This window comes from Dermacentor variabilis, chromosome 6 (genome assembly GCF_050947875.1).
Source record: "Dermacentor variabilis isolate Ectoservices chromosome 6, ASM5094787v1, whole genome shotgun sequence".
Lineage (NCBI taxonomy): Eukaryota > Metazoa > Arthropoda > Arachnida > Ixodida > Ixodidae > Dermacentor > Dermacentor variabilis.
This window is the reverse complement of record NC_134573.1, coordinates 142,852,163-142,868,937: the sequence shown is the minus strand read 5'-3', so window position 1 is coordinate 142,868,937 and position 16,775 is coordinate 142,852,163. Positions and strand designations below refer to the sequence as shown.

The 16,775-nt window shown below is 42.8% G+C and overlaps 1 protein-coding gene across 1 annotated transcript; it reads right to left on the bottom strand.

Moving 5' to 3' along the window:
* Positions 1-268: 268 nt before the first annotated feature.
* On the bottom strand, positions 269-16,701 carry LOC142585375 (uncharacterized). The gene is made up of 10 exons (XM_075696095.1): positions 16,454-16,701; positions 16,179-16,305; positions 15,066-15,816; positions 13,040-13,215; positions 10,878-11,021; positions 10,032-10,191; positions 9,094-9,224; positions 7,587-7,723; positions 6,723-6,812; positions 269-4,911 (listed from the first exon to the last, which is right to left on the bottom strand). Exons 2-10 carry the CDS (start codon positions 16,275-16,277, stop codon positions 4,719-4,721), a joined length of 1,881 nt encoding a protein of 626 aa, XP_075552210.1. The 5' UTR covers positions 16,278-16,305; positions 16,454-16,701; the 3' UTR covers positions 269-4,718.
* Positions 16,702-16,775: the final 74 nt, after the last annotated feature.

Sequence of the window (16,775 nt, the reverse complement as noted above, 5' to 3'; positions counted from 1 at the left end):
TTAACGAGTTTGATGTCGTGAAGTAATGCATGGGCTTTCCGAAGTAACGACCGCCTAAATAACGAAGTTTTACTGATATTGTAAACTCACTCGATCAGCGACTGCATGTTATGCAGTGCTTCTGTGCGACTGTCAGAGACTCTTAGCTTGAACAGACATTTCTCAGATGAGCAAATAAATCCGCTGACTGTTGTGTTTTCTAACAATTGGCTGTAAATTTACACAAAACACAAAAATGTTAAGAAAGACAGCAGTACCAATATTCCAAAAGACCACTGAAACAGTTTAATTTTTCCATCATTGTGACATTAAAACACAGAACAATTCAGAACAACTTCTCACAATACATTTCCTTGTTAGAAACAGCCGAGACCAAATGTGCATAAAGATTCTCGTGACAAAAATAGGGCTAGTCAGAAAACAGTGTTAGCTGCGAGCATTAAAATTTCTAACATGAACCTATATATTCACAACACACAACAACACACGAAGTTATCATCATTTAGTCGTTTCAGTGAGCAGCCTGAAAAGGAGGGATTGGTCCCTGTGTGGGTTAAATTTACAAGCGCGGCATATTAAAAAAAAAAAATGTGCGTGTTTTCGTATTCACCGATTTTGCCTTCCCCCTTCGTTATCTCCAAATCCAGAATTGCTTCGGTGGTGTCTGAAAGCAGAAAGCCTGTTCTTGCTCAGGTTGTTTCCGCCTATTGTCTTGAAATGATCTCGCATCTACAACAGCTATCATATTCACAGTACTGACAGTCACTGAACTATCTTCTAAGGCCTATTTGCGATGTACGGTAGTTGCAGCTGCTTTTAAATGGGAATTAAATGACATTGTTTTGTTCTCAGAGCTAGCAGCTGACCTTTTATTTACACAAAAGCTGAGCAAACTCAATGGTTTCAGCGTTCACTGACCAATGAGGATGTCTTCATGATATCAGTATAAGACACAGGGCTAGCTGACTTTTCCAACCACATTTACAGTAAAATCAATCAAGAAAGCTCTGGTAAGCAAAGTGGCACTTTCTTTCATTCTCATTCCTATCCGAACGTTCTTCAATATTCACAGAAATAGCAGAGGGCTCAGGAAGCCAGATGCAACTTGTTTTCATTGCGTCCTGTGCCTAGCTGGCAAACAAACTTTGTAGCACACACCACAACATGGCAGGCAACAAAGAAGGGTCACGGACAAAACGGCCTTCGGTGTTGCACACACCCAATCCCAATCTCTGACGCTATGCCACACACAACCGCCCTTGTCTTGATCTCTGAGGCTACACCGTATACTGTGCCACTTCTTTACTGTCTCCCATGTGGGCATATTATTATTATTAAGTGCGACTTAGTGTGTGCGGTTGATGCAGCAGTGAAATAGGTTCATGTGTTTGTGAATCTCCTTGATGGTATTTAAAGGCTGGCAGAATTTTCAGAACATTGCTTTAGAAAACTGGAGAAACCAGCAGGGAAAAGCCTATCTTACTGACACTTGCAATTGCTGCATCCTGCTGCTTTTCTTTTCTGTTGTTCAAGCACGCACAAACTTGTAAAATAACAAATGCTACTTTTTACTCTTTAAGCTGCCATGCCAAGCATATATATTATCACAGACAAGACTTCCACATAATGGGAGAAGCAGGGACATTGCACTTTCATCTACAACCAAGTCATTACACATATGGCGCACATTTCTAGTTTGTAAATCTTCCTCTGTTGTAAACCAGATGGAAAAGTAGAAGCCATAGGTTACAGATTAATAGATAGGAGGCACTTTTGCACTTAGATTGAGAGCTTTTATAGATGCAGCAGTCCAAGGTACAAAAATCTGGGGGAAAATAAAGGTGCCTAGCTTGAACTGATATGTATGTAATGCATATATATGTAGCAACGTAAACAAAGCACCACTTACTGCTAAAAAAATTTATAAAACCTTGACATCTTGGCTTCTCTGTAAGCTTAATGTACAAAAATGCAGCCTTCCTGCACATTTCATCTGCGTACAGCCATCTGAAAAAGTAAATATACCATACAAGCCATGAAGAAACTAAATTTCTTCATGTTGTAGGAACAACAAACTTTCAGGCTGTGCCTCTATATAAAAGACTGTAAAGTAATATGTATATATATTTCTTTTTTTTTTTTCAGGACACAAAATAACTTTGGTCCGTAAATTTTGTTCACTGTTTTGCCACTGACTTGTATACATCGTGATTGTCTAAATGTGATTAGAGCCACCAGAATTCCACAGATGGTACAAGATTATATTTACATCAACACCTAGCTGACCATGTTTCATCCAAATGTGCTATCTCGCGTATACATATGAACGTAAGTATTGGGAGCTGTACACTGGCAGTAGGTTAGCGTGACACAAAGGCACATCAAGACGATAGATGCTCACGAGAAAGCACTCGGGAAGACAGGTCAGACCAAGGGTGCTATTTTATAACTGTCAAATTCTGCCATCTTAGCATTTGAGACAATCAAAGAAGGCATATAGCCAACGAGAACTGACAAGATGGCAAAGTTGGCAATATGATGGAATTCAACGACATCCGGCATGGCATCCCAACACATTTACAATGAGAAAGGTGTATCGGTAACAACTGGCCAAAAAGGAGAAAGGCATAGCCATATTACAGGAATAAGACATAGCTGTCAAAGTTGGCAGTTTTCTAACCCTGAAACATAAACTAAGATATTGAGCTACCACACTTAACAGGCTTTTGTAACCAAACTCTCCAGTTGCCTTTTAGATCTGTCTCTACAGTAAAACGTCATTTATACAGTTTCTCAGTTCTAGAATTCGCCATGAAATGCATTGACAACAGGAGTTTCATAGCTGCTTTGTTACCTATAAGTGTCAGTGCTGGCATTACACGTAGCGGAATAGTACCAGTACGGCAACGCAAAGCAACACAAACAGCAGCACTTGTGGCAACATCTGGTGATGGTGTATTTCAAACAAGAATGTGCTATAACTTGTTTGTCTCGCACTTTCTGGTAGGAAAAAGTACAGTATTGTGAAGTTTGCATCGCTGTGAAAAACTGTTATGCCAACAGATAAGTAGAGTCGCAGAATGCAAATGAGCCCGTTTGACCTGCTTGAGCATGACATCGCAAGATGTCTCCAGTGCTGCTGTTCGCTGCTTCATACCAGTATTCCACTACGTTAATGCTGAGACGTACTACTATCCATATAGGCTAAAACTTTGTAACACCCAATTTGTATTTGGTGATGCTAATTTTTCTAGGTTATATGTTCTCTCCATCCTTTCACCCCGTTGTGCTTTCCCAGGACAAATCGATAATGTTCTACTGCTCTGCAAAAAAAAGAAAGAGCTAATTTCCTATGTTTGCATCACCCGAGCCTTTGTTCTGGTGTGGTGGCAGATTTGCAGCCAACTGCTCATGCATGTGGTTTTTCCCGACTTGATAGAAGTGTGGCTCAAGATTAGCTGCAACAGCGCTGTACACAATATGTTCTTTTTCTATAATGTCGTTCCGAAACAGGCAGTATTCTAATGTACAAGGTTTTTTTCTCTACAATGTAGCGCATTTCACAATGCCACATTGGAATTTTTACGTGAGCTACACATGCGAAACACTGCACGTGTATACATATCGAGCTTTAGGGTTACAAGTGAAGCATTTTTGACTTGCAGCGTAAAGGGGAGACTGCAATGTCGCATATTTTCTTCTGTGCAGCAAAGATAGCTGCTGCGGTGAGCGCAAGTCAACAAGACATGTTTTCACCTCAGAACTTTGCAATTGCTCGTCTAGTACAGAGTGGTGTTAGTCATACAAGGGAGTCGTGAAGCCGACTGCAGCCCAAGACGCATTAGCTACCAGTGGCCAGGGCACAGAGCTTCCTGTAGCACTACCTGAAGGGAACTCGAGTGCCACTGTCTATGCGAGCATCTTAATAAAGGACAGTGCGACTCCACGGGAATGCTAGGATGTGGATAGTTCGGCTTATCTTAGATGTCGCTTGGCCAGACATGTGGCATTGCTGTGCAAATAAATGCTGATTTCTTGGCCTGAAATCATCATTGGTGTTCTCCCATAACACCTCATGCATCAACGTTTGCCTGCGTGTAGCATACCGTACCAAGCAAACGAAGAAAATGAAAATGCACAAGTGAAGTCGATGCACAGTAAACCTGGTCCCCATCTTTTCTCCAAGTTTACCAATGCACCATTGATATCGTTCCCATTCTGTATAACTCTGCACACTAGTATGAGAGTTCTTGCCTTAACCAAAATTTTTCTTCCTTAACAGAGAAAAAAAAGTTTATTTTAGGCGCTGTTCTATAGAGACCCAACCATCGTGACAGATGGAGTGCTGATTGCCGAACGGGTCTTCATATGTGTCCTGGAGCAACGAAAAAGGCAGCACTCTGAAACCCTAATTTCCCGGCACTGCCATGCATACATACAACACTACAGCACCACTTTTCACTCTATAGGTAACTGTAAGAAGCTATGTGCCGGGCCATACGGTCACGTATGCACACAGGAACTCATCTTAAACCAGTAGCCTACACCAGACAACACAGATGCTCTTCCGAGTCCACTGCTCCCACGCTTTAGATGGGTTCGTAGGAGTCTGTACTGGTACCAACACGCCACCAGTTCCACAAACTAGCACTCTGGTTGCGAGGCTCCTAACAACAAAATTGAGAACAGCTTCAATGAAGGCAGCTCTCCGACGGTGCTCAGGGGAGGCCCATCTTGTCGAGCAGGCTGTTGACACGCTCGTTGAGCCATGCGCGCTGTTTAGGCAGCAGCCCCTGCACCCAGGACTCGGGCAGGGCCGAAAAGCCGTCCCGGCAGCCGAGGAAGGCACCCGCTAGGCAGCAGTTGACGCTGCTGTGGCCCCCTTGCATGGCTAGGCGGCTGATGGTAGCCCTGGGGAGGGAAAACAAAAATAATGAGGATCCTACATGCTGTGGGAATCGGTTTAAGCGAAGCGTTGTTTCGTTTTGCAACGGACACCGTCCTTGTTTAGCAACCATTGGCAAGCACAGACGTACAACGAAATTGGACGTGTTTTTATTGGGAAGCACCTCGCCCAACGTAAACTTGCGCTTCAGCACCATGGACGTGCCCTACATAAGCCAGACTCTATTGCACGCTCTACAAACTCAACTTGTCCTGCATGAATTGTTTCTCAAAGTAAAACCTATAAACAACATGGTCTTACCCTGCTGCCGCCTCATCACTGCTTCTCAGTGCCCCTCCAGCTTCGCATTTACAAGCAAATGTGTGCTCACATTTTAAGCCATTCTTCGGGGCCTGTCTATGCTGCTCCACATCGTGTTTGCAAGTCTCGCATTGTAAACCATACTTCACTGTGTATTGAAAACGTGCCTGCTCTGCCTGACGCCTCTTGTGTCCTTCACATTCAGTATGTGCTTCGACTCTGTTTTGCTTGTGTTGGAGCCCGCACCTGTACTACAAGTGTAATGCTGCTGGTTGCCCCAGGCCTCCTAGGTCTACGCCTTCTTTGGGATTGGCCCATTGTGCAAGGCAGCAGCCAGTGTCCGCAAAGTGGGAGGAAGAAGCAAAGAAAGCCTTGCTTTGAAGATAAGGTGAGATTGGTGCCTCACACACTGACGTGTTCTGGCTAAGAGGGTTTGCAGGTGCCGCACCTGAGAAGTACCCACGATATTTCTGGAAATAGCCAGGTAGTAGCTAATGTAGGCCACACACAAAAAATAAGGTAGCCAAGGAAGTACCTAAAATGCAACTGTACATGATTATCAAAAGTACTCGCATTGCATGCCTACTTATGTGCCCTTGAGACACACCTTCAACTAACAACTTGTACGTAGAGGTACATTTTAATGCAGTACTAGAGACAAGAAAGGTGTAACTAGCTTTAAAGGCATGTTACACATGTAGTAAAATTGAGTGTCCATTTCGCCAGAGCTCAGTTTCGTGGTAACACTGCAATACCTGACATTTAGATGAAAGAGCCAGCCAGAAAATAGCAAAGAAGCAGAAGACCCATACTTGTGAAGGCAGGAGTACTCTAACAGTAGCTAATTTAATGCAAAGTAGCCAAACCTGGCAACTTATTCATAAGATAAGCCTCTGGAGCATGGATGACACTTGAAAAGTGATGCTGCGGATGCCCCGTTACAATGGTCATCGCAGTGAATGCTCAGTCAGCTAATGCGTACCACCTTTATTAGGCTGTATGGATCTTACTCAATGCTTGTCTGTGCCACAGGTCAGGTGTTAGGGCACAACAAAACATATTATTGGGCTAGTTGCTGTGTCAACAGTACCAGAGAACACAAATGACAAATGGGGAGACCAAGACGATCACAAGACACTTTATGATCTTTTCGGCCTCTTTGCTTGTCCTTTGTGTTTGTCGCATTTGTTAGGGCACATATTGATGCTCTGTAAATGCAGCATGTGCCCCAGAGCAATTAAACTAAATGTTTAATTGTGCCATGTTAATTTACGTTGTAATCCGTCACGCCGACATACGATATACAGCCAACTGTTCAAGTAGTGCACAAGAGGTCGAATAGTGCCAGGTGCCACAGGTGACTTTATTAGGTCTGTTTACAATTCTGAAAACACGTGTGGTACAGCACTGTCTTATCAATTAGTTCTTAAATGCCTGGCCTTGAGCTGTAGGCACTAAGTAATGCGCTTGCATGGCACAAGTCGTGCCTTCTTTTGTCGTTGCACAATGTCCTCACCTGTAATCAGTGCACTGCTTGAGAGCCATGATGCTTGCAGATAAGGACTTGAATGGATGACTGCTCAGCTGCTGATCATTCAGCTGCAACCTGCACATCCAGAAATGTGACAAGTCTTACATTGTTACTAAACCGGCTCCATTGTACACCTCTATTGAGAATTCTTGTGTAAAAATAAACCGTGCAGCTACACGTGCTTGCACGTCAAACGTTGGTGTGACCAAATGTTTGGAACAACAGAGCAATTTTTAAGCTGAGTTGGTCACGCCTCATTTTAGTGGAAGCTGGAAGCTTCATAACAAAACCAAAAGCAAAGATCCAGTATGGCATACATTATGAGGAGTAGGTGTTACATTACACTTAATCAAAGTTGCATTTACCAATTATCAAGACACTGTGCCACTGATGGGGAGAAACAATTACTACTAGACACTTTCCCTCATATCTACAATCCGCCAGCATGGTTCTCTTACTGTGAATTTATCTCACTAAACCCTGCTCTATCAAATCAGAGTGAAAGATAATGTCATTAAATGCATGTAAAGGATTCTCATTTCTCATTAATAATATCAGTGACATCCACATGCTTCTTGTATGTGGTTTAAACTACAGTGCTATCCACAGCAATTTATCGTATGACTACTGTTACAACAAATATGTGATGATTCTTATGCCACTGCATTATACCATTGTTGAGCTAGTGTTCTATTCATGATTAATGAACTCGTCACGTTAGTTGCATGTTCCAAGCAACAAGCACATCACTAAAAGCTACCACAGCGTTAAACAGGGATTCTACTAATCAGCAGACAAATCAAGCATATAAAAGAAACTATTTAAGAATGTTCTTTTGCAGAAACTCACTCTTCAAAGCTGCTTGCTTCAAAACATTTCTTGAAGCTTGTAATGTTGCCCTCGCTTGTCAGCTGCCTCACTGATAGCTGGAACACTGTGTCAAGTAGCCTCTCCACATCCGTGCAGCTGTAAAGGTTGTGCTTACCCTGTGAAGGAAGCATCAAAGCGAAATTATCGCACATGAGCCTTCATCACCGTATCATTATTGCGTCATCGGTTTTCCATGCAGTGCGATAATTCTGCCCCATTCATTTAGTTTCGTGTGAAAAACATCCTCACATAGCATTGCAAGATCTACAAGTAGAGACACACTTCACTCGGCAAGAGTGTGCAACTAAAATTTGATTTTCAATGGCTATTGCCAGCCAGCTTAGTTATGAACTAAGGGTAACTTGCATCACTAAAAAGCTACAGTGTATTGTTACAGACTATAATAACATTTCAGGTTTAACATTTATAGCTTTAACAAGCTATGAGGAATGCCATAATGTAAGGGTGTGAAATAATTTTGAGCAGTTGGTGGTGTTCCTTAATATGTACCCAATCTAAGGACACAAACTGTTTTGTATTCCACACCCATTAAGATCTGTAATATCATGCTCAGCAGAGGAATGCAATAACTACAGAGACACCGGGGTGAGAACATGATTATGAAGCTAGAGGTGATCAACCTTTACTTTGTTGCAGAAGATTGTTAAAATTGTGTGATAGTAAGCAACAGCTTCTGTTTGTTATGCTTCTTTCCTCACAATTTTACATGTAAGAAATGAAGCAGAGCTTGAAGTCATGTAATTTCATAAGGAACCTTTGCATGATGTGTCTGCAAACATGTATTTGGCTTCACACATTGTCGTAATAATAACCCACATTCATGTTGGCTGAGGGTGGTTTGGCATGGTTTTCTGGAAGATAAATAGTAGTTTTCAACTCGGCTCTCTTGTCAATTAAGTTGTTGTAAGCTATTGTCAAGTCACGTTCGACTCCTAGCAGCATGATGGATATTTATCATGTGCTCCTTCTTGAACCCAGTCAAAAGTTTGCCTGTGGCCTGAAGAATTCTATTTATGATGCGTAGTCTCATGTTCCCTCACTTCACACTTTAGCAAGCATCAACTTTTTTTTTTCTACTGAATCAACAGCAAGCAAGAAATGGCCAATGTAACAAAGTTTTGCTTTCACAACTCTTGCTTCAGCATAACAATCAGGTTTAACCTTGTTCAGTACTGTTCAGTCGTTATTTGAGCTATCCATGGAACTCGAACACGTTGAGTTCTGCCAAGATCTGCTAAGCTGAATTGTAGTCTCTGACAACAAGAACAGTTTGTGAATATCTGTTCAGTCTTAAGCAGATTCAGAGCACATCTGCTAACTAGAAGTTCTCATAAGATAAATAGGTTTCCAAGGTCTCTAATTATTCCTGAAGGGAGGCTACTGCATTCGCAAGACTGTTGCTACCCCTGAATGAGCTCTGCCCGCAATGCAAACCCATTGAGATGCAGCTGCTGCATTTGCACACCTGTAGTATGGTTGCAAGGGTTGTTGAAATGGCCACTGATGCTGCCTTGCACTGTTCCTCTGGGTGAGTGGCTAGGCAGATCCGCACAGAGTTTGACGCAACCTCTGACAAGTTGTGGAACACTGGTATGCCTGCACAAGAATGGCCAGTTCATGTCCATCTTAAGGTACACTTGCTAAAGTAATAATTTTACAAGATGGACTCAATCCTAACAGCTAGGCACTTTTCATACAAAATTAGCCACAAAATGCGAAGATCAGTGCGAATGTCCATGCATCTCTACATTTTGTTAAACTGTTGGCGCTGTTTTGTACACTCGAGGCATGGACTGGTATATAATTATAACTAGCTTCACGTTCTGTTTATCTCGTAACATTCCTATTCCACAGTCTGCAGGACAAAAAAGGAGAAAGCGACTGTGCATGTGACCATGCAGACATGCCCATCAGACATTATGCCTAGCCTCTTGTAAAACTTGTATTGTTACAAAGCCCCAGAGGTTGAAAGAGACAGAGTCCCTAGAGTCCTCAGAGTCCCATTATCCCTAGCCTTTGGTGCACCAGGCTTGCTACATGTGCCCTGCAACACAGCCTGGTGACAGACCCCGTCAATAGCGGAGTGGCATCAAAACTTTAAACAAAACATACAACTAATGTAAGGGTCTGTATTTGCTGTTATCAAAACACACACATTTTTAGTATATTAGCAACACCGGCGGGATTGGCTGTCCGCTGCGTGCCTTACAGCATTAAATGCAAATGCTTGAACACCGACAGCCTTGATGACAGCAGCACATAATATGACATAGCAGCACATAATATGACATAGCAGCACATAATATGACATTCATGGGACACGTAAGCCTCCAGCACGGTGTATTCAACAGAATGCAAACAAGAGCACAAGTTTCCAAGACGAATGATGCTCCTAGTACGTACCTAGTGCAATAGCTCTTGTTAGGGAGCCATTGTCAACCAGAACTGGAGTGCCAGCTTCGTGTGGTTTGCCAAGGCCATTGTTGCAGGCAGGCTGGCTCCGTTGGAAGACTTGCAATGCTACTTGGTGCGGGGCGCTCATGTAGCCTTCCTCCTGTAGAACCTGTTTGAAAGATGGTGCATCTGAACAACAGGCCTTCCTGAGGCTCCTGTGGTCGTAGAACTTCTCACGATTACCAAGATGGAAAAGCAATGCTGTTTCATGCATGGGAATGATGGAAAAAGGGGAGCCTGTGATTGATACATACAGATTTTTCATACTGGATTAACATCTTTCTCGGAGAACCAAAATATCCTGATGATGCATCTGGCAAATCAGTTGTTGCGTTAGTCGTGCTAGTTTGACTCCTCCTAGAACACTGCAAGATGCTGCTTTTGCCATGGTAATATATATATATAGGCAATTTCTATTAAAAATATAATGGGTCACACTACGGTGTGAGATTAATGTTGAATGTTCTTTGCATAGCTTTGACCACGTTTTTAGATGAAGCCACATTCAAACCTTCCTTATCACAGCATTTCCACTGGGTTGCAAAGCCTTCTAAGAGACCCGCCTATATGGTGGCACTTCATTTCCTGCTAGTGTAATTAAAACACTTCATGCCTACAGTCAACATGAGGCGAGTAATCAGGTTGACCTGTCACAGGTGACCATTAAACAGACCAGGTACTTTAATAGTTTTTTCTTTATAAACACCTGCCTGATATGACATTGCAAAAAATGCATGGAATGTGCATCTCGCATTTAATGAAACAAACTTTTTCAAAGGCAAAAATGTGACTCACCAGTTTCGTGAGGTCGGAGAGGAGGAAACCTTCCGCATCTCCAAGCTCGGCCACGCCAGAACGTTTCCAGGATACCAGTCGTTTCGCAAAGTCGAGTTCGTCAACAACGCCAGCCCATCGCAGCAATGAATCGAGCACTAAAAACTGCAAGAAGGCATCACAAATAGAAAGCAAAAGGTCTGTTGGGATGTTATGCTCTTATACATAATGAGTAAATGGAATGAAAGCATAGAATGTTTCATGTTTCTTCTTGTCTGAACAAAAATTTTATAGATGCAGTAGCATTACACTATCTCAGTGAATTCCTATTGGTACCTAAGGTATAAGCATCCAAGAACCAAGTGCTTGCAGTGTACCTGTCCCTTTCCTTGCACAATATGATGCGGATTCCACAATGCCAATGCGAGCACCGACTTTTAATATGAGGATCTGATTCTATTCATGACACCTCTTTGGCACCACAGGTGACCACAGGTGAACAAATAGCAGCATTATTTTGTTCATATAAACCGGCCTCCTATATACTTGTACACATAGAAAATTCTGCATCTCTCAAGATATACTTTTAGTAATCAACAGATGAGAAGTCTCAGGCTGGAGCCAACATTTCAACAAGGGAACTTGTCTTCGCCAGGTACTTGTCTTGATCCTGTGAACGTCCATCTTCTTAGGACATACTCTCGGCATGCAACTATAATTGTCATTTATTTTATGTGTGCCCTTTCTTTAATTCTGGGGGCTAGGCACTTGTTTATTAGGAACACCATGTACGTCTAGGCATTTCAGAGCAGTAATGAGAGCAAAGTACCAGGCATTAAGCAAATTACACTCTAAAGGGGGTACAATTTCATAAAGTGTTACAAGATGTTCTCTCTTACTCCTAATTTGGACTTATTTACTCCTTATTTACTCCTATTTAATGTCCTGCAGTGTGAATAATTATGACAATTACTGTCATGTCAAAATTACACTCTAATGACATGAAATTTTGTAAGAGTGCACTGCAATAAAATTTTCGCACTTTATGGCTTATCCTGTACCCAAACAATAATTGTCATCTTCTTGCATGCGTTTCGGTTAATTCTTGCACTTGCTACTTTCCTGTCAAGAATGCTATGTCATGCTGATAGGCACATGCCGTTCATGACCTGAAAGCACTGGGCATGCAGCATTGAGGAAAGGCACAGGAGACAGCTGACAATTATTGTTTGGGGACAAGATAAGCCCCCGGACAGTGTCAACATTTATTAAAGTGTATGTTACTAGACATTGTCTTTTACACCTCGCCTTGCATTCGCTTAGTCCTTGGTTGCTCCTTTTTACTTATCTGATAGAAATACAAGAATGATTCCAACTACTGCTGTGTCAAAATTATGCTTTAAATGGTGTACAAATTTGTTTAAGTAATATCACGCACACATTGTTTTGTTTTTAAAGGTGACAATTTTTTTACCATATTTTACTTAGTTTCTTCATCACTATGTGACAATATTACTCTCTAAAAACAGTTTATACCCTTTGAGGTGTATTGTCCCACAACAATAATCATCATCAATTTTGCATGCCTTTCTTTTCTTTAATGCAGCAGGCCCAGTACTTCGAGGTGACAAACGAAATGCATGTCATCAGCGTGATGAAGCATTCTTGACAGGAAAGTAGTGAGTGCAGAGTTTGTGAAAGGAACCACAATAAAGGGTAAATGACAATTATTGTTGTGGAACAAAGATATGCCTCAATGAGTGTAAACTATTTTTAGTGTAAATGTTATCTTAAACTCCTCTCTTTGTATTCGTTTACTCATGATTTACTCTCATTGCTTCTTTGTTTACACTTTCTTTACTCCATGTGAGTACACACTCTTACAAAAGTTTACCCCCTTTGGGTCCTATCTTGTCCCACAAAAATAATCATCATCTGTCTTGCCTGCATTTCCTTTCTTTAATGCTGCGAGCCAAGTACTTCGAAGTGATGAAAGGCTTGCACGTTATCAGTGTGATGCAGGATTCTCAACAAGAAAAATGCGAGCACCGAGCTTTCAAGAAAGGAAACGCAAGCAAGGCAGATGACGATTATTGTTGTGGGACAAGATAAGTCCCAAACAGTGTAAACCATTTTAAGGATGCAGCAGACAGAAGCACATGCCAAAACAAGGTTGAGCTTGCCATTTGATCAGCATTGCATGTCCAGTCCCCCTGCTTCCATCGCACCCGATGCTCATCTCTCCTTATAGATGCATACTCGAGGCAGTGTAGGTCATAGTAGAAGGCGCACTCATCTACAGTCAGGAACTCAGTGGCAATGCCAATTGCGTCGCCAATGGCAGCTCCGTACAGCAGGCCTGCACACAACGAATGATGTATGTTACCAGGATCGAAGTACTGAAACTGAGGTGAGAGGGTGCAGATTTGTGATTGTAATAAAGCAGTGTCATACAATGAGAACAGTTAAGAGTGGTATATACGTGCGCATGAGTGGAGTGCATGCATGGTACTCTCATATATATATTTATTCTTCAAGGTAATTGCTTCTGTACATAGAAAAATGAGCTGCAAATACTAAACATCAGCAAGAACATGGGGCAATTAAACATGTGTAGCCAATGTCACAACGCAATCTAATTCAACAACAACAAAAAAAAATGCTTTTAAAGTGCTCAGACTCATTGATAAAGTTAAGCATGTTTGCTTGTTCATTGGTTCAGACTGTGCCACATTACTTGTACTTGTTGCAACATGATCTTTGGTGATGTTTGGTCTTTGTTTGTGTCATTTTGTTACATTGCTTGCTTTTCATTTTTATTGACTAATACAAGCCACTGCCTCTGACAAAAAGTTTAGTTGGCAATAAGGCACATGGCCTGTCTGCTTCCCACTCTTTTGGTGTCCTCGATTCATCAGGTGGGATATTTAACCACATTATCAAAGCGTCAAGCAGTAGAGACAACATTATTTAAGGAAATGCTACTTATACAGGGTGTTTCAGCGAACAGTTTCAAAATTTTTTAAAGGTTGCCTGTGGCAGACAGCTCAATTCCAGCTTATGAGCCGGTCTACTCGAAGCGGCGGACACTACTCGCACAAAAATTGAAATGCAAAATCGGCTAATTAACAAGAATTCACTAATTAACTTTTTAGCTAATTATCTTATGACCCATATTGCAATTTACAAATTCTAGCTGTGGACTTCGCTAGGCGGATCCACTTGGAATGAATTCTCAGAATGACGCCTCTTTCGAGATATAAATTCCCGAACTTTGCGGAGACATGCATTGGCGTTCCAGTTATTTGTGCGCTTCAGTGCGCGAAACGACGTTTTGTTAACAAGGTAACTGGAATGCCAATGCATTTCTCCACAAAGTTCGGGAATGTATATCTTGAAACTGGTGTCATCTTGAAAATTCATTCCAAGTAGATCCGCCTTGCGAACTCCATGGCTATAATTTGCAAATTGCAATAAGGGCAATAATTTATTTAGTCATAACCTAATTAGTGAATCTTTATTAATTAGTCAATTTTGGATTGCAATTATTTTGGGCAAGTATTGTCCACCGCTTCGAGTAGACCAGCTCATGAACTAGAATTGTGATATCTGCCACAGGCAACTTTTAGAGATTTTTGAAAGTGTTCACAGAAACATCCTGTATACTGTTACTGCGTGAAGCAACCATGAACCATGCAATATTGCCTTTTCAGCCTTGCAAATGGTAGCAACTGTCGCTTTCAAAATTTTTCAAGTGGCCTGAAGAACTAGCACAGCAGCTTGTACTTGCGCGCTGCCACATGCATTTAAATTAAAAAAGAAAAAACGTATGGTACAGCAATACAGCTATATGATAGTGTGCCGCCATATCTCTGCGGACAGCATGCTATTAAATCACATTAATATCAAGCTACGAATCAAGGCTCTCTGTTTTCTATAATATCGCTGACGCAGGAATTGAACCATTGCACAGGTCTACTGCAACAGAGAAGATCAAGTCAGTGACCATGGCAACACGGGCATGTGTGACCATATACGTATAGTGTGTGATCCCATGTACTTTTCTGTGTCTGTTCGGTGCTTGTGCAGTGACAATTTTTGATAATGAACAAGACGACTATTTGTGACTGGTCTAAGCACTCACAAATAAATGTCTTCTCATCAGCTACTGATATAATATAACACACGGGCATCAACGTGCAAACAAACCTGTTATCCTGTCCGTAAGTGTATTGGGTTCCAATTTCGTGGCACCAATAGGTGGGAGAAGTGGAGTCTTGATACGACTTGCTGTGTTCACAGTGTCAGTCTGTATCTGCAAGTACTGTGCATGCGCTGAGTGGAGGTTCGGCACTGAACTTGCTACTAGGTTTCCACGCACTCTCGGGAACTGGTTGCATTCCACAGCTCGCAGCGTTGGCTTCTCTTGCATGCGGACTGACTTTCGCAGGTGCTGTAGGACGACATCCGATCCTTTCTCGCAGACTGCAGACGGTGGGTTCGTGATGTCAACATTCCCAGAGGCAAGAATCGTTTTAAGGTTGGGCAGCCTCCCCAGTGACTTCGGCAGGGACGTGAGCCTGTTGTGACTCACGTTAAGTTTGGCCAGGGTCGCGATTTTCCCCAGGTTGTCGGGGAGCCGTGTGATGGAGTTGTGTGAGAGGTCAAGCTTTTGCAGCACCTTTAAGTAGACTACCGAGTCTGGTATGGAGTCGAGCTGGTTGAACGGAATTAGCAACTCTTCGAGGTGGAAGAGGAACCCGATGCTCTCCGGCAGCGACTTGAGCCGGTTGTAGCTCAGGTCCAACACGCGTAGGTGCGGCAGTCTGAACGGCAGCTCGGGAGGCAACGTTGTAAGTTCGTTGAACGACACGTTGAGCGACTCGTACAACGAAACAGCGTCTCTGAGGCCCCACGGAAGATCCGTAAGGCTCTTCTCGCTGTGGTCGCCGCTGATGTGCTGAAACGATCGAGAAAAACAACCGCTCTTTGAATAGTGCACAGGTACACCTTTGCAATTTTTTTTAATAATATCGCGCGAGCGTCGACCGCACAGTATATATGTCAGCGCAGCCTCGATGTATATCCGCGAGGAACACGTACTCCTGAAGCGAACAGCGCAGCAGAATGCATTCTAACTGGTAATCGCCTTCCGCGCGCGCGCAGTCGCCAACCCTACCGCCCCTAGCCGCTACAAGGCCACTGAAACAGCGTGTGGTCGACGCTCGCGCGATATCGCTGCAAGGGTGCGTACGTATAAACGTTAGTTGGCGTACGTACAGCACGCTAGTATATGCGAAATGTTTTGGCCATATAACATACCTTATGGAAAGAGCGGTCGTCAACTTTGACACTGAGGTCGAGGTGTCTGTTGAGCAAGTCTGGCGGCGGAGATCCTTCGTGCGTTTCGGCATTTCCCATGTCGCTGCAGCTCAAAGTCCGTCCGGACCTACAATTGTAGGCGGAAAGATTCGCAGACCGTTATTGTATCTCAGTGTTCAGTTGTGCGGCGAAGTGTGCATACAATTGTTGGAATTAAGGCATCGTATGAACTTTCAGCAAGCGATTTCGGTGAGATGTTGAACAACACTCACGACGTCTGTTAGCTGACGACGAATCCGAGGAATGCCTGTGCGAGGACAGTACGGCCGCTGAGCATTGGTTAGAACGGGCTCAAGTAGTCACACAGAGTCTGCATAACTGTGTTAACATATTCGTAGAAGCAGCAGCTCAGAACGATCGCCGCAGCAATCTAAGTGTTTGACAGCAAACGCATCGGCAAAACTGCTGTCCGGCACGGAAACTGCCCGCTGCCAACGCATCAAGTGTGCAGACGAATTCTGGAGTGCGCGTTATCCCCCTTCAGCTTTCAAGGTAGAATGTAATAAATGAGCCACTGTAAACACAAAATAACTAAAT

Excerpts from the sequence above, each read along its gene's own strand:
- LOC142585375 (XM_075696095.1), bottom strand. The coding sequence starts at position 16,277 with ATGGGAAATGCCGAAACGCACGAAGGATCTCCGCCGCCAGACTTGCTC. Across the intron at positions 13,216-15,065 it reads ACTTACGGACAGGATAACAG|GCCTGCTGTACGGAGCTGCC; the intron begins GTTTGTTTGCAC and ends CGTTGTGTGCAG. Across the intron at positions 11,022-13,039 it reads CATGCAATGCTGATCAAATG|TTTTTAGTGCTCGATTCATT; the intron begins GCAAGCTCAACC and ends GCCTTCTTGCAG.